At 53.3% G+C, this 19,418-nt stretch overlaps 1 protein-coding gene across 14 annotated transcripts in view; it reads left to right on the forward strand.

The window, feature by feature from the left end:
- The window catches only part of TNIP1 (TNFAIP3 interacting protein 1), a 51,088-nt gene that overhangs the window by 3,523 nt on the left and 28,147 nt on the right, over nucleotides 1–19,418 (forward strand). For 4 of the 14 annotated variants that reach the window (XM_008517213.2, XM_070570419.1, XM_070570417.1 and 1 more), the window contains exons 2-3: nucleotides 17,681–17,852; nucleotides 18,926–19,060. In XM_008517213.2, coding sequence (XP_008515435.1) covers nucleotides 17,717–17,852; nucleotides 18,926–19,060 — 271 coding nt within the window. In that variant the 5' untranslated portion in view covers nucleotides 17,681–17,716. Of the gene's footprint in view, nucleotides 1–1,784; nucleotides 2,424–17,680; nucleotides 17,853–18,925; nucleotides 19,061–19,418 lie in introns of those variants that run through there. The other 10 variants (XM_070570413.1, XM_070570418.1, XM_070570415.1 and 7 more) reach the window with 6 other exon arrangements.

Below are 19,418 nucleotides of genomic sequence, written 5' to 3' on the forward strand. Positions count from 1 at the left end.
ATGCTACTGTGTGCCAAGCTTTGAGCTTTACTTGCATTTTCTCCTTTACTCTCACGATCACCTGAGGGGTAGGTACAATTATTATCTCCATTTTTCAGAGAGGAAGTGAGGCTTAGAGAAGCCACCTAGGTAGTAAGTGGTTGAGAAGGTATCAGAACCCCATCAGTTAGCTCCATAACCTCTGCTCATAATGAGTGTTGAGTTTCTGTGAGAAAGTAAGAAAAATCATGACATTGTAAAGACAACATGGTGCAGTGGAAAGAGCACATATGACTGGCAGCCAAGGTCCTGGGTTCCAACCCTGGTTGTACCAGCCAGTGTGTGTGGTATTGAACAAGTCGGTTGCTACACTGAGGCCTCAGTTTACATAGGGGATTGTTATCAATGGTCTCTGTGGCCTCTAACACAGTAGGATGTTCTAAGTCAAACTAAGACTTAAAAGGACGGAAGGGGTGGGCACAGTCACGGCTTCGAAGAGATGTGTTTTCTCACGCATTGTAATTATTAAGAAAAGTTATCCAAAAGTAAGAAAGCAGGCAAAAAGATGACTGTGTGACCTTTTTATGTCATACTAGAGCATTGTCCAACAAGCCTACCTAGGAGTCATCTGGCACTTTGGAGAATGGAACTATTTGCCTAGCTCTCTAAGGCACAGACATTTTATAAAAACAGTTGACAAAGTTTGGAAACAAAATGCAAACATCTGGAGACAACTCATTTTTTAAAGTAAATTTCAGTGTTCATGAGAAGACTTGGGTTGGGATTATGAAGAGGACATTCTAGGAAGAGGCAAATTGGGAAGTACAGAGGAAGAACAGGAAGAAAACCGGTTTGGGGGGACCTACTGTGTAGAGGTGATGCCTCAGAGCTGCTGAATAAACAGGGCCAAGATTCTAATCTCCCTGTACCCTGCCCCGTTGGTAACACTCAGTGGTAATTTGTTTGGTGTTTGCAGCCCTGTCTCCCTCCGTCTCTTCAAAATCAGGGTATATGTGTACTTATTTTCATAATTCAAATGAGCTAGAATTAATATTCTTTTGAGAATTTGGTAACACGTTTGTAGTAATTGAAGGCATCCCAGGATGTCACAAAGCCTGAAAGGAGAATCCTTGGACTAGGCATATAGTTGGGCAGGCGTGTGTGTGTGTGTGTGTGTGTGTGTGTGTGTGTGTGTTGTGTGTTTTCACACACAGTCACAGTTGATTGACGGATCTCTCCTGTAAAATGAGGGCCTGTATGAAATAGCTCCCCAAATCCTTTCCGAGGAAGAGGGCCTGTCAACGACGAAGTTTTCATCAGTTCCTGGGAAATGAGGCTTTTGCAAAAGGTTTTTCATAAAGCTGTATTTACCCAATTTAAAGCGCTGTCTTTTATTTCAAGGTTAGGCCCTTCCACTTTTTGAAATTAAAACTTACCCTCTTTTAAATAAAATGATGGGCTTAAAAAGGAAAAAAAAAAGTGTTCCCAACTTTAAACCAAGTTCCTGCTCCTTGCGGGTCTGGGAAGCTGCCTGTTTGGACCATCTGGCCCACATACAAGGAGGCAGGGTAGGAGGCAGGCCAGGATTTGCCTACGTGGCTTTGAATCTTGACTGGGCCACTTACTGAGGTCATCTAACCTCTCTGTGCCGCGTATATTAATTTCCTTGCGGTAAAAAGGGGGATAAACTCATCTCATTAGGGTGGCTGCGCGAATTAAAGTGATGCGTGCAAAGTGCTTGCAATGGCTGGGGCTGTACGTAAGCAAAAAGAAATCAGCCGTAACGATAAGCTTCTTTAAGGGTCCTTTCGGCTCGGAATTTCTACGAGCTCTGCTCAGAAGTCCAGGAAAGCCCTGGACGGAACTCTGGGGCGCCGAGCCGGAGCTCTGGCTCTGCTCCAAACGCTTACGTGCCTGCTGGCAAGTCCCTCCCCGCTCGGCCTGTGTGCCCCTCCGCGCTCGGAAGGGGTGGGGTGGTCTCTGCGGCTCGTCCCCGCTCTGAAATTCCGGCTGTCGGGGTGGCCCCAGCCTCATTCCGAGGCCCGGGGCTTCCGGCGCGGGGCTGCCCGGACCCGGGGAGGTCCCCGGCCGACGCGAAGGCCGCAGAGGGGGCGGCCTGCGGGACGAGATCCCCGTGGCCACCGGGCCGGCTCTAGGGCCGGGCCATCCAGCGGCCGCTGTTTACCTCTCTCCGTCCCTCCCTGGCGGCCGCGGGACCGCCGGGAGGGCGCGACGCGATTGGGCGGGCGGCCTGTCAATCACCGGGGACTTTCCCAGGGGTGGGGCGGCCCGGCCCCTGGCACTTCCTTGTCTTCGACCCTGTCCCCCTGCCCCAGCCGCTGAGCACCGCCGAGCCAGAGCCTGGCCCGGGCCACTACCGTGTCCCTGGACCCCGGGCTGGACGCGGACAGCGCGGCGCTGTCCCCCAGGGCCCCCACCCTCAGGTAAGCCGGCCCGGCCGGAGCGGGGATGGAGCGAGAGGACGGGAGTCGGGGACCGGGCCTTTCAGAGCCTCGGCAGTGACCGGCCGCCGGGTGGGAGGTCAGGCCCGGGCAGGTGGTCCCGGCGCTCGAGGTCCCGGGCGCGAGGCGCCTCCCCGGGCGGCCGGGCGGTGCGGGGAATCCCTGCCAGGCGCGGAGGGCGGAGGGCGGTGGGCGCGCGTGCGCACTGCGTGAGCGAGCACGTCTAGCAGCGGCGTGCAGGCGGTGTGCATAGCGTGCAGCCCAGCGGGTCGGAGGAGTGTGCGGCCATGGGTCTGTTTACAGTGTGCGAGACCAGTTTTGGAAGCAGTGTGCACATGCGATGATGAGGAAAATAACTCTTATTGGGCGCTTTCCAAGTGTTGATCAAAACTCTTTACATGTCTTAGACTCATTTAGTTATCACACCCATGCTCAAAAGGAGTAGTGGTATTATCATCATCCCCATTTTACAGTTTAGGAAACCGAGGCGCTGAACCCTGGCATTTGGCTCCGGAGTTCAGTATGTGGCTATACTGTTTGTGTTGACCATATTTTGCACACTGTTGGAGACAACATTTGTGTGCCGTGTGCAGGGTAGCTGTAGTGAGTTGTTGGCAGCGATTTTGGGTGTGGACTTTCTACATATGGGTGAATTTTCTACTGTCGAACATTGGTGTGCATGTGTGTGTAATGGTGTGTATGGAAGCGATTGCATTATACGTTCACTAATTGTGTATGGGAGTGGGTGGGAATTTTGTGTGACTAGGTGAGAGATTGTGTTTTGGTTGGGGGGGACTTTTGTGGATGATGCAGAAGAATCAGCAACATCCGTCCCCACCCCCTTGCAGAATGACAGTGCAGGGAAATCTGTGGATTCCTAATGCATCATTTTTATTTTACAGTCAAAGTGGAATTCAATCAGCACTTACTCATTTTCCAAACAATGGGGTATGGTCGAGGGGAATTCGGCATCTGATGAGAGGTCAGGAAAGGGTATTCTCAAATTTTTTTTTTATTCCCGACAATGAATATTGCACAATGAATATTGGAGTATTTATTAGTACAAACTCATAGCAATCCTGTGATGTATTAATATTTTTATTCTATAGCAGAGGCAAGTGAGGCAGTGAGAAACCAATACTAGTAATAATAACAGCTTACGTTTACGAACACTTACTGTTTGCCAGGCACAGTGCTTTACTTTCAGTATCTCCTTTAACCTTTTCAACAGCCCCAGGAGATAGTCACTGTTAGTAGCTTCAGATGAGGAAACTGAGCCTCAGAAATGTGAAGACTTGTCCAAGACTAGTAAGCCTTGAACCCTGGGCCCTGTTCCCTTTCCACTGACCAAGGCTTCTGTCCTGGCTGTGTCCTGGGGACATAATGGGATCAGAGACTGGCACTTCATGGAAGCACTTGATCATGGCCCTCTGGAGGCTGCAGCTGTGAGTGTCCGGTGTTCTACGACTTATGTGACCCTGTTACCCCCCCCGGGTGTCCCGTGGGTATGGCGTGGCACTCATGCTGAGGATTGGTACCTGCCCCTATGCCCACACCAGGTCCTTTGGGGCCCCAGGAAGCCGTGGGGTCTGACTCATACCCTTACCCCCAGTGCTGCCTGTGACTCGGGGCCCGGATGTCCTGGGTTGGGTCGGGCCGACCTGATTTGAGCACCTCCGAATTGTAGGAGGTCGGCCATCTATCTCCCTCTCTGGGTACCCCTGGGTACTACTCACTCCTGCGCTCGCTGTGATTTGGCCATGGCAGCTTGCTTTTTTTCCCCTCCAATGTGCCAAGCTTGGTCTTGCCTTGACGCCTTTGTATGTGCTGTTCCTTCTGCCTGGAACACTTTTCCCCAGCTGTTTCCATGGCTGGTTCTTCCTTATCAGTCAAGTCTCAGCTCAAATGTCACCTCCTCGGAGGGGCCTTCCCTGACCTTTCTATGCAAAGTAGCCCCTTTTTTCACTTTCTGTCATATTACTATTGTACTTTTTTTATACATTCGTCATGCTCTGAAATCTTGTTTGCGAATGAGAAAGTATAGGTATAGAATTTAGTGTCTGGCATATGGTAATTTTTAGTGTTTACTTGTTTGTTGTCTCTCTCTTTTCCTGGAATAGATGGGTGAGAGAGCTCTTAGTCTTCGCCTGTGCAGCCCTGATACTGGATAAGGGTGTCTGGGGTCAGGCTCTCCTGGGCTTGTTCAATGGATAATAGAAGAAAGTAGATAACGGTGCATTTCACAGGTGAGGAAACTGAGGCCCAGAGATGGGAAGGCGCTTATCCCAGAGAGGTAGGGGCAGAGTCAGGATGAGAACCAGAACTTGCTCCCCGAGGCATTTTTTTCCCCTTCTGATAGTCAGCGAACATTTCTGACGGCCCGGTGCTGTCCAGAGTGGCGTGATGCGCAGCTGCTGTGCAGCTGCGTGAGGAGCTGGCTCTGCCCTCCAGGACCTTGTACTGGTATGGGGAGGGATGTGTGGGGAGCACTATCAGAAAGGCCTTGAGTGCCCACAAGTGCCCGGCAGTCGATCTGACTGGAGTGCAGAGCAGTTTGGGGGTGCCAGGTAGTTAGGGGGCTTCTGGAGGGGGTGACATCAAGGCAGGCCCTAGAAAGATGATGAGATGCAGAGCAGGGCCTCAGCCCCTTCCGGAACTTAGTAGACTGAGCAGAGGATTTGGGGTGAGGATCTGAGAAGCGTCTCTACCAGGCAGAGAAGTGTCGATTTTTCCTTGTTGGCCTGCCGCACTGGGAAGTGTTTAGAGCACTTGGTTGGCAAAGTGAAGCGTGCATCAGGATCACCTGGGGGATCGTTCGACAGGTTGCTGCGCCCCCCTGAGCGTCTGCTCCGGTGGGTGGTGGCGATGCTGCTGCTGCTGGCCGGCCGCTCTTTGAGAGACCCTGTGGGGAACGCATGCTTTCGAGTTTGGCGCACCTGGGTGGGTGCTGCCCCTGCTTCCTCATCTGTGAGAGTCTGTGCTGGTGCTGCCTTCTGGCGTGGTGCGAGTCAGTGAGACAGTCAGGCACTCGCTCAGTGCCGGCCGGCCGAGCGGGGTAAGGGGTCAGTAAATGCTAGTGGCTGATCTTGTTAATGATGACACTCACGAGGATATCGAGAGGATTTCAGTAGGAGATGAGGAGGATGCTCTGACGTTCCGTGCTTTGGGATGACTTGCCTTTAACCCTCTGCTGTGGTGGACCATGCTGTGTCCTCTCTGGATGCGTCGCCCTTTGCTTTATCTAGGACATCTTTATGTCCCTGTTTGGAATAGTGGAAGCTTCTATGTGGGAAGGGCTCAGAGGACCTCTGGCCCGAATTCCCTCAGCAGCCTCCAGCTCCCCAGCCCCTGCTTGGCCCCCACGCCCAGAGTCAGGGAGGTCTCTGCTTGCAGACACCCCCTTCCCGTGATGTGACTGATGGCTCGCTTTTGGGGGCCTGCCTCACCTGGGTACCGACGGGTTCTTCCTTTCTCTCCTCCTCTTTTTCCCCTCATTGCTCACCTGACCACTTGGAGGGTGTGCATCCAAGGGGAAGGAGAGAGAGAGGGCAGGAGTGTGGTGTGGTTAAAAAGAGTGCGCACCTGGCCACCAGGAGACCCAGGTTTGCCTGCCCTTGGTGTCACTACTGTCCCAGGCGGCCTTGAGCAGATCTCTCCCTTTGCTGGCTTTGGTGACCCAGCTGCAAAATGAAGGGCCTGCATTGGCTGGCGTCTGACCGGTGTTCTCTTCCAGCTCTAAGAACTCTGCAGCCCAGGGTTGGGCCACCCTCTCTCTGGCTCTGGCAGTTTCTGATCTCCTCCCGCGGGCCAGGCCTTTCTGTGCCCACCTTCCAGCCTGCCGCTGCTGCACCTGCCTGCCCACTGTGCCTGCCCTCCTTTCCGCATCTCTCTTTGACAGGAGGGTGTCTGGGGCCCTCTGGAGAGTTGCAGGTGGAAGGTAGAGGGAAGCAGGGGGAAGCTCCTCTTCTGTGGGGAGCAGAGCTCCCCACCCCCCCAGAGACAGACCGTGGCAGCCAGCAAGGCCGGCCAGTTGCAGGAAGTGCTGGATGTTTTCCCCTCTGACTGGCCAAGGACAATCACTCTTGCCATAGGAGCTGGTGACTGGCCTGAGGAGCAGTGGGCTCTTGGTCTGAGGGCTGTCCCCCAGCAGGGCTGAACTCTTCTCTCCCTGAGGACCTCCCCTGAGAGCATTGACTGTGTTCTTGAGCAGCTATGGGGTGGACAAACCGGCCGGCCTAGGCAGATGTGTGTGCGGGGGCGGGCGGGGGGTACTGTGGGACTCGTGTCACCAAGGAGTCATACTCAGAGGCCAGAGCTGGTATTTTTAGGGTGGGCGTGGGGGGTGTCCCATGAGTCAGGGGCCTCTGGTTTGGTCTCCACCCACACTGGAGAGTGCACTCCCCGCTCTGCACTGGCCCGCAGACTGTGGCCCTGTGCCTCCATCGTGGCCAGCTCCGTCAGCGGTCTGAGGAGCCCTGGTCCCTCCACACCCCCACTTCTCCCGCTGCAAGTGCTACCCCCCATCCCAGCCCCTGGGAAGAGGAACAGGAGTCTGAGGATGGCAATGTTGACTTTTAGAAAATATGAAGGAATCCTTCAGACGTAGAGGGTAACATGCAGACACCTGGGCATCCACCCATCTGGCTTAAGAAATAACACTTTGCCTGTGTACTGAAATTTCCCCCTCTGCTCCCCTCCAGAAGTAACAAGTGGTCTGAATTTAGAGTTTATTCTCTTGCATTTCTCTAGTTTTATTTTAAATATATGCATCTCTAAACGATATGTAATATTGTTTTGTATGTTTTAAATCATTATTTAAATGCTATCATACTGTCTGTATTCTTCTGCAACTTGCGTGTTTTGCCTTGGTATTATATTTGTGAGATTCATCCATGTTTATATCTCTACCTCTGGTTCAGTCCATTTTTCATGGCTGTGTAGTATTCCCTGGCATGAAATTGCCCCAATATATTTATTCATTTTCTTCTTCATTAGGTAGTTTCCAGCCTTTGCTGTTAAAACAAGACATCTTTGGCATTTATCTGAGTGGTCCTACTCAATTCCAGCCGTCCCCTTCCCAGCGTTATCACTGATAACCATTATGGCTCCTGTTGGGGGAGCACTTGAAGGTGATCCACAGAGAGCTCTACGGTTTCTAGTTGGTCCTCACAGCATTTCTCTAGGGAGAAGGAAGGACAGTGAGACCTGCTCAGGGTCACCTGGCGAGGGAGCAGAGCCAGGATTTGAACCCATTAAACCGTCTTTCCATCATATTTGGCATAAGAGGAATTCTCAAAAGTTGTCTTCTTCCCCCTTGGAGTGGGGAGTACAAGGTTGGAGAAACCCTTCATCGGATAAACCAGCTTTGGGCATACTGGGGACAGTCGAGTCACCCATCCCTTTTGTCCCAAGGTTGGGCCTAGTGCCCTTTGTCCCTGTAGCTGAGAGTTGAGGCACTGCCCCTGGGCTAAGTGAGGTGCCAGCTGCTGGGAGGGAAGCCAGGCTTCTAGGCATGAGTGTGTGCCCCGTGGAGCCCAGGAGCCGAGCAGGGGCGTGCAGGGGCAGAAGGGACGTGGGCTGGCATTGCTTGAGCTGCCTTCTCAGCCCTTCTTAGGAGCTGTTGGCAGTGGGGAGCACAGGGCGGGGACCAGTGATGTGATGATCAGGTGGGGGTTCTGCTTTGTCCCTTGGAAGCTCTGCGGCCTTGAGCCAAGCTCTGTACCTGTCTGGACTCGACTGCCTCTCCAGCAGAGCAGGGGTGAGGCCTGGTGTGAGGACCCATGGGCAGTGGGTGGGAAGCCTTGCACTTGTTCCCTGCTGAGGGGGGTCATCCAAAGTCCGCTGCTTCTCTTCCTGCCTTGGTCACCTCAAGGCCAGCCCTGACCTTCCTGAAGGCGGATCCTTTCCAGCAGGTTCCAGGTTGAAACTCTCCTCTACAGTTACAGGTTTCCCTTGTAAAGAGTTAAACAATTGCAGGTAAAATAGAAGTTTCTTTTGATTCCGGTACCCTGTCCCAAGTCCTTCTCTAGAGCTGTCTACTAGGGACGGTTTGGTGTGTACTTTTCCAGACCTTTTTTTAAAGATTTTTTTTTTTTCTTTTTTTTCCCCAAAGGCCCCCGGTACATAGTTGTGTATTTTTAGTTGTGGGTCCCTCTAGTTGTGGCATGTAGGATGCCGTCTCAGCATGGCTTGATGAGCGGTGCCATGTCTGCACCCAGGATTTGAACTGGCAAAACCCTTGGCCACCAAAGCCCAGTTAAGTGAGCTTAACCAGTGGGCCGTGGGTCTGGACCCCAGAACTTTTTTTTTAATACACACTTAAGATTATATATATATATATGTGTACATACACACATACATACAAACACACACACACATATATATGTAGTTGTGTGGTTTTTTTTAAAAAAGTAGCATCCTATTACACATATAAATCTATATTTTGCTTTTTTCCTTTAGAGATATTTTGTGGGTATCTTTCTGTTGCTCCATTCTTTTTGATGGCTGCATGGTATTCCATCGAATACTATAGTTCATTAAGCCAATCCTCTCTTGATGGACATTCAGGACATTTTTGCTGTTGCAAAGCATGTGGCAGTGCATATCTTTGTCCAGCCCCTGTGTACAGTGAGGCAAAGATTTCTAGATTCTTAGATAGGAGGTTATTGAATCAGTCAGTTACCTCTGGCCCTTTAGATAATTGAAACCTCCTCAAGCATACTTTTCTATGAGAGAACTTTGTTCTCAGCCACTGAGGCATACAAGCCGGTTTTGACATCATTGAGAAAGGACACTCTTTACTGCGGGTGACCCAGCTATAAGAAAAGCCAGTATATCCAAGGTGACATCAATAGAAATGAGGGTAGAGGTGAAAGTTCTGCTGTTTGGTCAGGCAAACCACACCTGAAGTGTTGTGTCCAGTTTCAGGACCAGCTACAGGTGGGTGGGGTGGAGGGCTGAGGGGGCAGCTGGGCAGGGGTCTGGAAGCAGTCCCTGTGAGGAGCAGTGCAAGGAACAAGGGCCGTCAGCCGCCGGAGAACGCTGCCGCCTCCAGATCTCCTCAGGGCTGAGACAGAGCAGAGGGGCATCTTGTTCCTTATTCCGGGGACCCCAGAGAGCAGAGCGGGGGAAGTGGAAGCAGAACTGGGAGTAGCCCAACTCCAGCCAGTGCTGGCTGCCCAGGGAGGCTCCTTGGGGAGGAAGTTGCTGAGGTCCTGGTCACTAAAGCTGGTCAACGGTAGTCCCCTGGGGACTGGATTGCACAGGCCTGAATTTCCCCTGAGCTTTCTTCCAGCCTGAGATTCTAAGCCTTGGTGACAGCAGGCGATCAGGGCACACTGACCTGGCTGCATACAAAGTTAGAGACATGTGGAGGCAGGGCCTGGGAACTTGGGGTCAAGGTCCAGAGAGCCAGACAGCTGGGCTGGTTTCCTCCCCTGAGCTGCAGCCTGTTGCCTCTCAGGCAGTGCCAGCCAGTGGAAAGGGCAGTGGTGGTGGAGTCTAATAGGTCAAGGCTGGATTCTGCCACTAACCAGCTGTGTGTCCTTAGGCAAGTGACTTAACGTCTCTGAGTCTGCTTCCTCATCTGAAAAATAGAGATAATGCTGTCTATCCTAGAGGACTGGTTTCCTTGCTAGAAAATAGGGATAATAATTTTTATCTCTGTGTGGTGAGAAGAAAATGAGGTCATATGCATAAAGATGCAGCCCAGTGCTTGGCATATGGTAGCACTTAACAGCTGTCAGGCCCTCTCCCAGCTTTAGTTAGATGCTGCCTGGCCTTCTTTCGCAGTCGTTCCAGCCAGCTGAGGGCTGTGGTCCACCCCTCTTTGTCCCCAGGCCAGTGGTGTGGAGCCTGAGTCTTGGAGGCTGAGTGGTGGCAGTGGGCTTCCTCTGTGGGGAGTCAGTGGAGGGGAGGGGAGGGAGGGGCCACGGGGGAGATGTGTGCCGTGTCTGAGGGACACAGCCCTCAGGCTGGCTGGAGTCTGGGTGCGTGTCAGGGAGGAGGGCAGGACCCAGCAAAGGGCTGCAGACATCGTTGGGGTTTCTGACTGCTCTTGACGGGGCGACAGCAGCCCTGATAGCACTGTGGGAGGTCTAACGGATCAGGGAAGTCTACCCGGGTGTTAGGATGGATTGGAGCTGGGGAGAGTAACCCTTCCAGGTCAGAAGGTTCTAGAAAGGGGTGACTGTAACTGGCAAGTTCTGCAATGTTAGAACTAGACGGGGCCTTGAAGATTGTCTAGTCTACCCCACTGCGTTATATTGTTGCTATTGTCTAGCCTACCCTACTATGTTATATTATTGCTATTGTTGCAAACCCCTCCTTTTAGGAAACTGAGGGCTTGGCTACATCCCCTGAGTCCTGAGCCCCAGTTCCTCACAGCGCAGCCTCGCCTGCAGCCTCTTCATTACCCAAGTGGTTGCAAAGACTGAGTCCTTGGCTCCTCGCTGGCAAGGATGCCGGGTGGGCTCCCTGGGTACACGCCGTCTAAAGTCAGTGCTGTGTCTTTGCTGACGGTCCTCAAGAGGCTGCAGGCTGCCCCTGGGTGGATGGCCCTGGGGCCACAGTTCCCTGACTGTGAAGGGGTGGGGAGGACTGGAGCTCGTCATCGTAACCCGTGAACGTGGACAGATCTTGCTTCGTTTGCGAGGTGCTCTTGTGCCGCCTCGCTTCCTCTGATCCCTGCGGGAATTGCAGGCTATTTCCGATTATGGTCGAGGAAAATGAGGCTCCGAGGATTGCCAGTCTTTCATGAGTGTGATCCTGTGGTCCGTGGGCTTCTTGTAGCTCCATCTTCACGAGCCGTGATGGTATACCCGTGTCCCTGCTTCACGGTTATTTGCAGTTACCAGAAGTTAAGTGGATGCCACGGCCTAGCTTAGTGAGGAACCTAAAAACTCTGTTGAAAGAGGGACTATGTGAGGGGGAGACTTGGCCCTTAGCTCAGCTGGGCGCGGTCATGGGGCTGCCTCAACTTTCCACTAAGAACCTGCTGTGTGTTGGGTACTTAGCTTGGTACTATACACCCATTATTATTATTAGTATTGAAATATTATTATAAAATGAATACTCTTCTCATTAAATAAATCAAATAATCAGGAAGTAGAAACTGAGAACCCCTTTCCAAATGCATACGTATTGTTTCATCTCATTTCTTTAATCTGACACCAGGTAGGTTCTGTTATTATTCCTGTTCTGCAGATGGGGCAGCTGAGGCTCAGGAAAGGGGAGGGACTGGTCCAGGATCACACAGCCTGCAGGGGTGGGCAGAGCTGGCACTAGGGTGAGGCAAGTGCTGGTGAGGCCCCCCAGGGGCCACAGAGAGGGGGGCTCTCACTCAGGGCCACGGGCCTGCGGGCCTCACTGTAGAGCCCGTCCTGTTTGGACCGTTACTTCCCGACTCCTAGGCTGTCTCATCTCCAGTGTGCCCCATCCTCTCTCTTTCCTTGGCAGGCTGCTGGCTCCTGGGGCTTGGTCTCTGCCGGTCCTTAGGCCAGCTGTAAGACATCACCTGGTTTCTCTCCAGTCCAGGCTCCTCGCTTTGCGCACGAGGGAACTGAGGTGCAGGGAGCGGATGGGCTCGCCCGTGGCCATGAGAGCGGGCAGCAGAGTAGAGGCCAGGACTTCTCACTTTCTGTCCTGTGCTTTCCTTCCTGGAGAGCCTTCCTTCCCCTTCCATCACCCCTACCCACCAGCATCCCTGGCAGCCCCTGCCTCTGCCTGAGGAGGTGGCCGTTGGCTGCCATGACCTCCCTCCCGACTTCCAAGACCAGCTATCGGCTCGTGCTTTTCCCTGTGGGGCAGGGAGAACTTCGCTTCTCCCAGGGTTGCAGGGTATAGCTCGCCCCAGGATGCAGCCAGTGCCCAGTGGCATTAGATCGGGCTGATTAAGTTCCCAGGTGGGCCTCAGTTTCCTCATCTGTCAAACAGACATCAGCCCTGCCTTCTTCCCAAGGCCGTGTGACAATCAGACAGAAAAACAATGCTTGAGAAACTACTAGGTATTTTGCAAATGTTGCTGGCTATGCAAATCCATATCATGTGGGGGGCCTGGGAGCCCCCCTAGTTAGCACGTGGCTAATCTCAAGACGGCCTCAGGTGGGCGAAGCATTTCAGTGCAGAGGCTGGAATGTAAATTTAGCTCCGAATCTAGCCTTTTTCAGCGGTCTTCTCCAGTGGAGGCTTTGATTTGGGCCCACGTTCCCACCCTCCTCAGACCCCCTTAGCTGCTTGTCTGTCTCTGTGTCACACCACCAGCTCCTCCTCTTTTAGGCTGACAGCTCCCTCCGTTTCAACAGCATCACTTCCATCTTCACACTCCGTGCGCCCCCTTCTGCCCCCAAACCGGGCCTCTCTGGTTCCTGCAGGCGCTGCCAGGCCCCTCGGGGAGGCCCTTCTCAGCTGAGCTCTTGTTCTGGAACAAGGACTGAGTTCGCTGCCTCTTCACCACCGGCTCTTTCTGTTTTGGGAAGGTGGGTTGGTGTCCGACTGCTGGTGGGTCCCCTGCTGATCTGCAGCTGCTAGAACTGGGCCCAGCTGGAGATGGCCAGACCTCGCAGGAACAAGGCAGGAGACTGGGGGCCTCTACTATGCAGGGGGATCCAGACGCAGGAGTATAAATGGAGGGCGGGGGCAGTGGGCAGACTGGAGAGAGCGCAGGGACCTTCTGGTTCCAGCTCCATCCTAATTTTTTGTGTGACCTTGGTCTTTGTGCTCTGGGCCCTGACTCAGTGCCCTCACACAATGAGGGAGAGTCCGATGAGCTCATGCCCCAGGATGCCTAGGTGCTGATCCGGCATTGCCCCGTGCAGCCCGGCCCACGGTTCCTTTCACCTTTGCACACACGCTCGGTGGCCTTTGATGGATGGACGGGAAATGCGCCGGCAGCCTGGGGGTCAGGGGAGCGACGCAGCCCCTCGTTCAGAGCCTCTGAACGCCTGTTGACGGGGACTCGCCTGGTTGCCCTTGGAGATTCCTGTGCGGCTCTGTCATCCTGGGAATGATTCCCCTCTCCAGGAAAGGTTATACAAACCAAACTGACCGGGAAGAGAGTTCCCATCTGCCCAGCAGTCATCTTGGAACTGCCGGTGGCCATCTGGGCATGAGGTCAGCAGACGCGGAAATTCCCCATTTCTCTCTTTGTGTTTCTTTCCTCCAGAAGCCCAGGCTGTCCCTTGGGTGGCTCCTCTGATCTCCAGAGAGGGTTTTCGCACAGTAGACTGTTTCGTCTGGGCTCCCCCTGCCCACCCACCGGCAGCCTATTCTGTCCCCCGCCCCTGGGCTCTGCCCAGCGAGGCTGGAGTCGAGGAGCATCGCCCTGCCTGCCCCTCTTTTGCTTCCCCTGACCCTGCTTCCCTGGTGGCTCCCCAGGGCTGAGGGTGAGCCTGAGCGTTGCGTGGTTTGGAGGATGTGGAGATGGGTTTCAGTTCCTGTGTCCTGCATCCTGCTCTGTGCTTGGCTTACATCTGGGCATCTCTGAGGGAGCATGGCTGTGCCAGCCCTGATCCTAGAAGTGTATGGTCGTCCAGAGTGCCCCTGGTCAGCAGGTCCCGGCCAGGCTCTTGGGATGTTTGCATCTGGCCTCTCTGGAGGCAGGAGCAGAGGCAGGGCCTCCTGGTCCTCTCTGCCTTTCTGCTCTGATTAGAGGTTTATTGAGGCTCCATTCTGGACCACTCTGAATAGACCTTAGGAGACAAGATGGACTCGGCCCCTGCTCTCATGGAGTTTCTAATCTACTGGGCAATCAAGATGTGGAGTAAAAACATGTCTCACTCATCACACAGCGTCAACCGTGAGTTCTGTTAGGGTGAATGTGGAGTGCTGAGCAGGAACCAGGACTCCTGCTGCCACTATCACCAAAGGTGGCTGCAAGCTCCTTCCAGCTCTCGCTCTCCCTGTTTGTGAACTTGATTCAGCCCTCAGTCGTGGCTCGCCTTCCAAGTGCCAGACCTGTGCTGGTGACAGAGATGACTAAAGCACGCTCCTCCCTCCAGGAAACTCTCAGTCCCGTGCGCAAACGCTCACACCAGTCAAGCACACTCCGTACTGTACCTGGCAGTCAGTGCTTTGCTGGGGAGGCACATGAGGAGAGGGGGGAGCACAGAGGAAGGACCCCCGCCATGTCTCCCAGCGTTTTTGAGCACCTTGCTGTGTGCCAGTCTTTGTGCCAAGTGCTTTACCCCCACTGTGTCTTGATCTGCTGAACACTCCAGTGCCTGGTTGCTCTGCTCTGTAATGTTGACCTTTCAAGGTAAAAACAAGTCCCCCTGGGAAGCTGAGTGATGACTTGTGTCGGCAGGTGGACAGCTGTCCTTTCCTCCATGGGGCCCAGAGGGTGTGGGTGTCGAAGTGTTGTTCATCTTCTGTTTGTCAGTCTTTGGGGGAGGGGCCCTGCTCGCCGGAACGGTGTTTTTCTTTCTGGCCCACGTCATCCCATAAGGGCAAATAAGTGAGGGGGAGAGAGGGGCATACCTCAGTGTGTCCAGCTCAGTGGTCCTGTGAGAGTACGCTCTGGACTCAGACTGCACTCAACTGTCTAGAATCATCCTGAATGGAATGTTAGAGAAGTAGGAGGAGATGGTGGCAGGGGCCAGTAATGGGGACCTTCAGGGCAAAATCCCTGTTATTTCTTGTACTACCGGGGCTGGGGGGACAGTCCAGAGAGGGCCCCTAGCCTGGCGTCCCCCTGCAAACGGGCTTGAACCCGCCGTCTGCCGCTCCGGCCTGAGTCTTGATTGGGGAGCTGTGAGAGTCTGGCAGGGGGTTCGCTCAGCTTTCTCAGGCAGGCAGGGCTGCGTTTGCGTCTTGGCTCTCTCGTGCTGACTGTGTCCAGTAGTCCCCGCTTATCCGCAGGGGACACCTTCCAAGACCCCCTGGTGGATGCCTGAAACCACAGATAGTACCGAGCCCTATGTATACTGTGTTTTTTCCAGTAGTAGTTACGTGTTTGAGGTGTGCCAGCAAAACTAGCGTGAATTTCTGTTTTTCTTCTTCACAATTTCATGAATAGAAGATTCATTCTTACCGTAGATCTTAGCAACCTCAGCGTATGATTTTTTTTCTTTCCTTATTAGGTCAAGAACTTTCTCCTTTTCACTTAAAGGAAGCACCTTACAGCTTCTCTTTGGCATATCCGAATCGCCAGCATCACTACTCTTGTGCTTTGGGGCCATTATTCAGTAAACTAAGGGTGACTTGAACACAGGCTCTGTGATACTGCGACGGTCAATCTGATAACCAAGACCACTGCGGGGACTCACAGGCAGGTGGCGTACACAGCGTGGATGCTGGGCCCAGGGAGGGTTCACGTCCCGGGCAGGATGGAGCGGACGGTGTGGGATTTCATCACACTACTCGGAACGGTGCACAATTGAAAACTCATGAGTTGTTTGTTTTTGGAATTTTCCGTTTAATGTTTTTGAACTGTGGTTGACTGCGGGTAACCGAAACCATGGAAAGTGAAACAGTGGAGAAGAGGGGAGTGCTGTAACCCTGGCTGAGTTATGTAACCTCGCTGAGCCTCCCTTATCAAATGAGCATAACTAAGTATGGATCTTGGGGTTGTCGTGCAGCTTAGCTGAAGGGATGCTTCCGAAGCGTTTAATGCAGTGTCTGGCAAGCAGATGTTGAAGGAATGGTGGCTGTAGTTATTAGTCCTTTTTCACTCTTTTCTCTCAGTGAGCTCTGTGTGGGTCCTCGAAGGGCCTTTGAGGATTCCTGACAAACAGTTTTTGCCCTGGGGGTGGTGACTAAGTCCTTCTGAGGTCCCCGGTGGAGGCCTTTGGAGCTCTTTCGTGTTGGCGAGCTCTTTGTAGGGCTGGAAGCTGGATCAGTTTTTCAGCCTCAGGGCCTTTGCACTTACTGTCCCCTCTTCCTATAATATTCTTCCTCCAGATATCTGTGTGGCTAGTTCCCTCTCCTCCTTCAGGTCTCTGCTAAAATGAAAGTCCCGGCCTCAAACTTTCCTGCTTAATTTTTGTCCATAGATGGTTTCATCACCCCTAATACTGTGTTTACCCACCTATCCGTCTGTAAGCGCCATCAGAGGTTCATGTCTGTTTTGTTTGATGATAATTTCCAAGCACCTAGACTAGGACCCAGCACAGAGTAGATGCCCAATAAATAATTGTTGGATGAATGAAGGAGTGAGTGCAAGAAAGAAGTTGCTCTGCAAAGTCACAGAACTAGGATTCTGAAGTCACTTCACAGAGTAATTTCAAATGAAATAAAGCAGATGAGATTGAACAGACTAATGCAGAACACCTGCAGCACGGGTAGATCGTGGTTCGATGGAAAATTCTTCTGTTCATTAAAACCGGAAGGGACAGACCCTACATGATGTGAGACTGAAGGAGGAGGGTGGCAGTGTCGATTAGTCTATTAAACACAGTCAGGGTTTTTCCTCCTCTTCTTTCTTTTAAAAAAGGCAGTGTGCATGTACATGGAACTTTGGATTGGATTGACTTGCGTATCCCTTAGGGCACGAGCATTTCACTGTAGAGATCACTGATTGAGTGTAAGGCTTTCATTTCCCCTCCTCAGAGAGGGGAAGGGTCTGCACGATCCCACAGTGAGTTGATGGATAGACCTTTTATTCATTAAGTCAGTGTTTATTGGGCATTCATGTCACAGTTAATACCATGCTGGGTGCTGAGGATGCAGTGAGCCAGCATCCCTCTCCTTTGGGACCCCATCGACAGGATATGAACTCAACTTGTTTCATTTATTTTTTTGGTGAGGATGATTGTCACTGAGCTAACATCTGTGCCATCTTCCTCTATTTTTTGTGTATGGGAGGCCACTACAGCATGACTTGACAAGCAGTGTGTAGGTCTGTACCCGGGATCTGAATCCGTAAACCCTGGGCTGCCAAAACGTAGCATGCGAACTTAACCCCTACGCCACCGGGTTGGCTCCATGAACTCAAGTTTTTTGACTCCCAGTTCAGTGCTCTTCCTGTACTCCACATTGCACCTCACAGTTGATTGCTGTTCCAAATGAACCAGCAGTGCAGTGAGGCTGCTAAAAGAAATTGATGCCATTCTTAGGTTGCATTAATAGAGGCAGAGTGTCCCGATCAAAGGAGGTGACTGTCCTGCTCTGCTGTACGGTGGACAGACCAGCCTGAAGTGCTGTGTTCTCTTCTGGGTTGTGGGGACTGCCTTCTGGGGCACTGATTGACTAGGATGCCTCAATGGCCCGGCCAGCCCCCTGATATATTGCTGTTGTCCTTACAGCCAGGTGGGCACCACTCCAGGGGCTGAGCCACCCTCATGGAAGGGAGAGGACCATACCGGATCTACGACCCTGGGGGCAGCGTGCCTCCGGGAGAGGCGTCGGCGGCTTTTGAGCGCCTAGTGGAGGAGAATTCCCGACTGAAGGAAAAAATGCAAGGGATAAAGATGTTAGGTAAAGCAGACCGTGCACTCTCCCGCAGGCCTTGTCCCTGCAGCGCCGGCCACGTGGGCCTCTGCCCCAGCATCCCTCTGTCCCTCCCGGTCCCACATTGGCACCTGCCCTGCAGCTGGGTCTTCATGCTCTTCTGTAGCGTGGTGGGCCCTTTCCCAGCCCTGAATCCCCAGCACCCCAGAACCGCGATGACAGGTCTCAGAATACTGTGAGGGGCCAAGAAGGAGGCGTGGAGCTGGAGAGAGGGAGCTGGAAGGCCCCGTTTGTGGACATGGAAACGGGGGGGGGGGGGGGGGGGCGGTCCCTTGGTTCTCCTTCCCGGGCTTTTGCTCCAGCTGTCACATGGCCTAGAGCAAGCCCACTCGCCTCCATGTGACTGAGTCGCCCCTCCGTCAGCACCCAGCTCAGATGCTGTCTCCTCCGTGCGAGGCATTGTTGATGTCCCCATCCAGAGAGCTCTCTTTCCTCCAAGCTCCTACAACTACTCCTTTGTCTTGCTCCACCTTCTCTGGTCTCAGGCTTTGGGGACGAGCACAACTCCCCGATTTTCCAAATACTTTCTCCTTGCCTGGCAGATCTCTGCTTGGATGGCAGACCGGGGAGGGAGGCTGGAGTTTCCCCTTCCCCACCTGTCGGAAAAGGAAAACTGAGGCCCCGAGGGGCGGTATTATGGAGGGTCTCCTCCCTGGAGGCAAGCCCTGACTGTGGGGTGTAGGCTGTGGGTACCCCAGGATGCCATGATCGTAGGCCTAACAGAGCCCCTGGCTTTCTATGGAGTCCTCAGCCAGGTGTGGTGGGAGTGGGGCCAGAAAAGGGTGCTGGGGGCCAGGAGTTTGTTCTAGATTCCCCTACACTCCTTTTTCCCTGACTGCAGGGCCCACTTCCTTATCTGGCCTGTTTCTGGCAGGGAGCTAGAATGTTGTGTGTCCCACTCAGCCCACAAGGCGATGGTGGCACCGAAGCCCAGGGCCCAGAGAGCCAGGCAGAAGCAGGCTTAGGGCGCGGGGCTGGGAGCAGCAGTGCACTGAGCTGAGCGATTCCTCTCGCTCCTCCTTTCCCCTCTGTGTCCCCAGGGGAGCTTCTGGAAGAGTCTCAGATGGAAGCATCCAGGCTGCGGCAGAAGGCAGAGGAGCTGGTCAAGGACGGTGAGCTGCTCCCACCTCTGTCTCCGTCTTTGGCCTCCTTCGACCACCTGGCTGAGCTCACAGGTACGTGGGGCCCGGCTTGTCTTCTACTTTTCCCCGCACTCCTGGCTCTCCACACCCTTAACAGGGGACCTTCTCCCTTCCTGCTCAGAAATCCACATCTCCCTCGTTTATCCTTAGGCCACAGACCATCCTCCCAATCATGTTTTGGCTACAGAATCCCGAGAAGGTCAGGTTTGGAAGGGACTTCAAAATAATCTTGTCCAAAAATGGCTGGTAACTCAGCACCCCTGAGGCCCTGGCAGACACTGGTGGTAGATCACAACTGTCCACTGCACCTGAGAGGTGGCTCCGGGATCTTTGTCAGCATATTTATTCAGCAGATATTTGATGAGCAGCTACTATGTGCCAGGCCCAGGGC

Source organism: Equus przewalskii, chromosome 13 (genome assembly GCF_037783145.1).
Source record: "Equus przewalskii isolate Varuska chromosome 13, EquPr2, whole genome shotgun sequence".
In the NCBI taxonomy this organism is placed as follows: domain Eukaryota; kingdom Metazoa; phylum Chordata; class Mammalia; order Perissodactyla; family Equidae; genus Equus; species Equus przewalskii.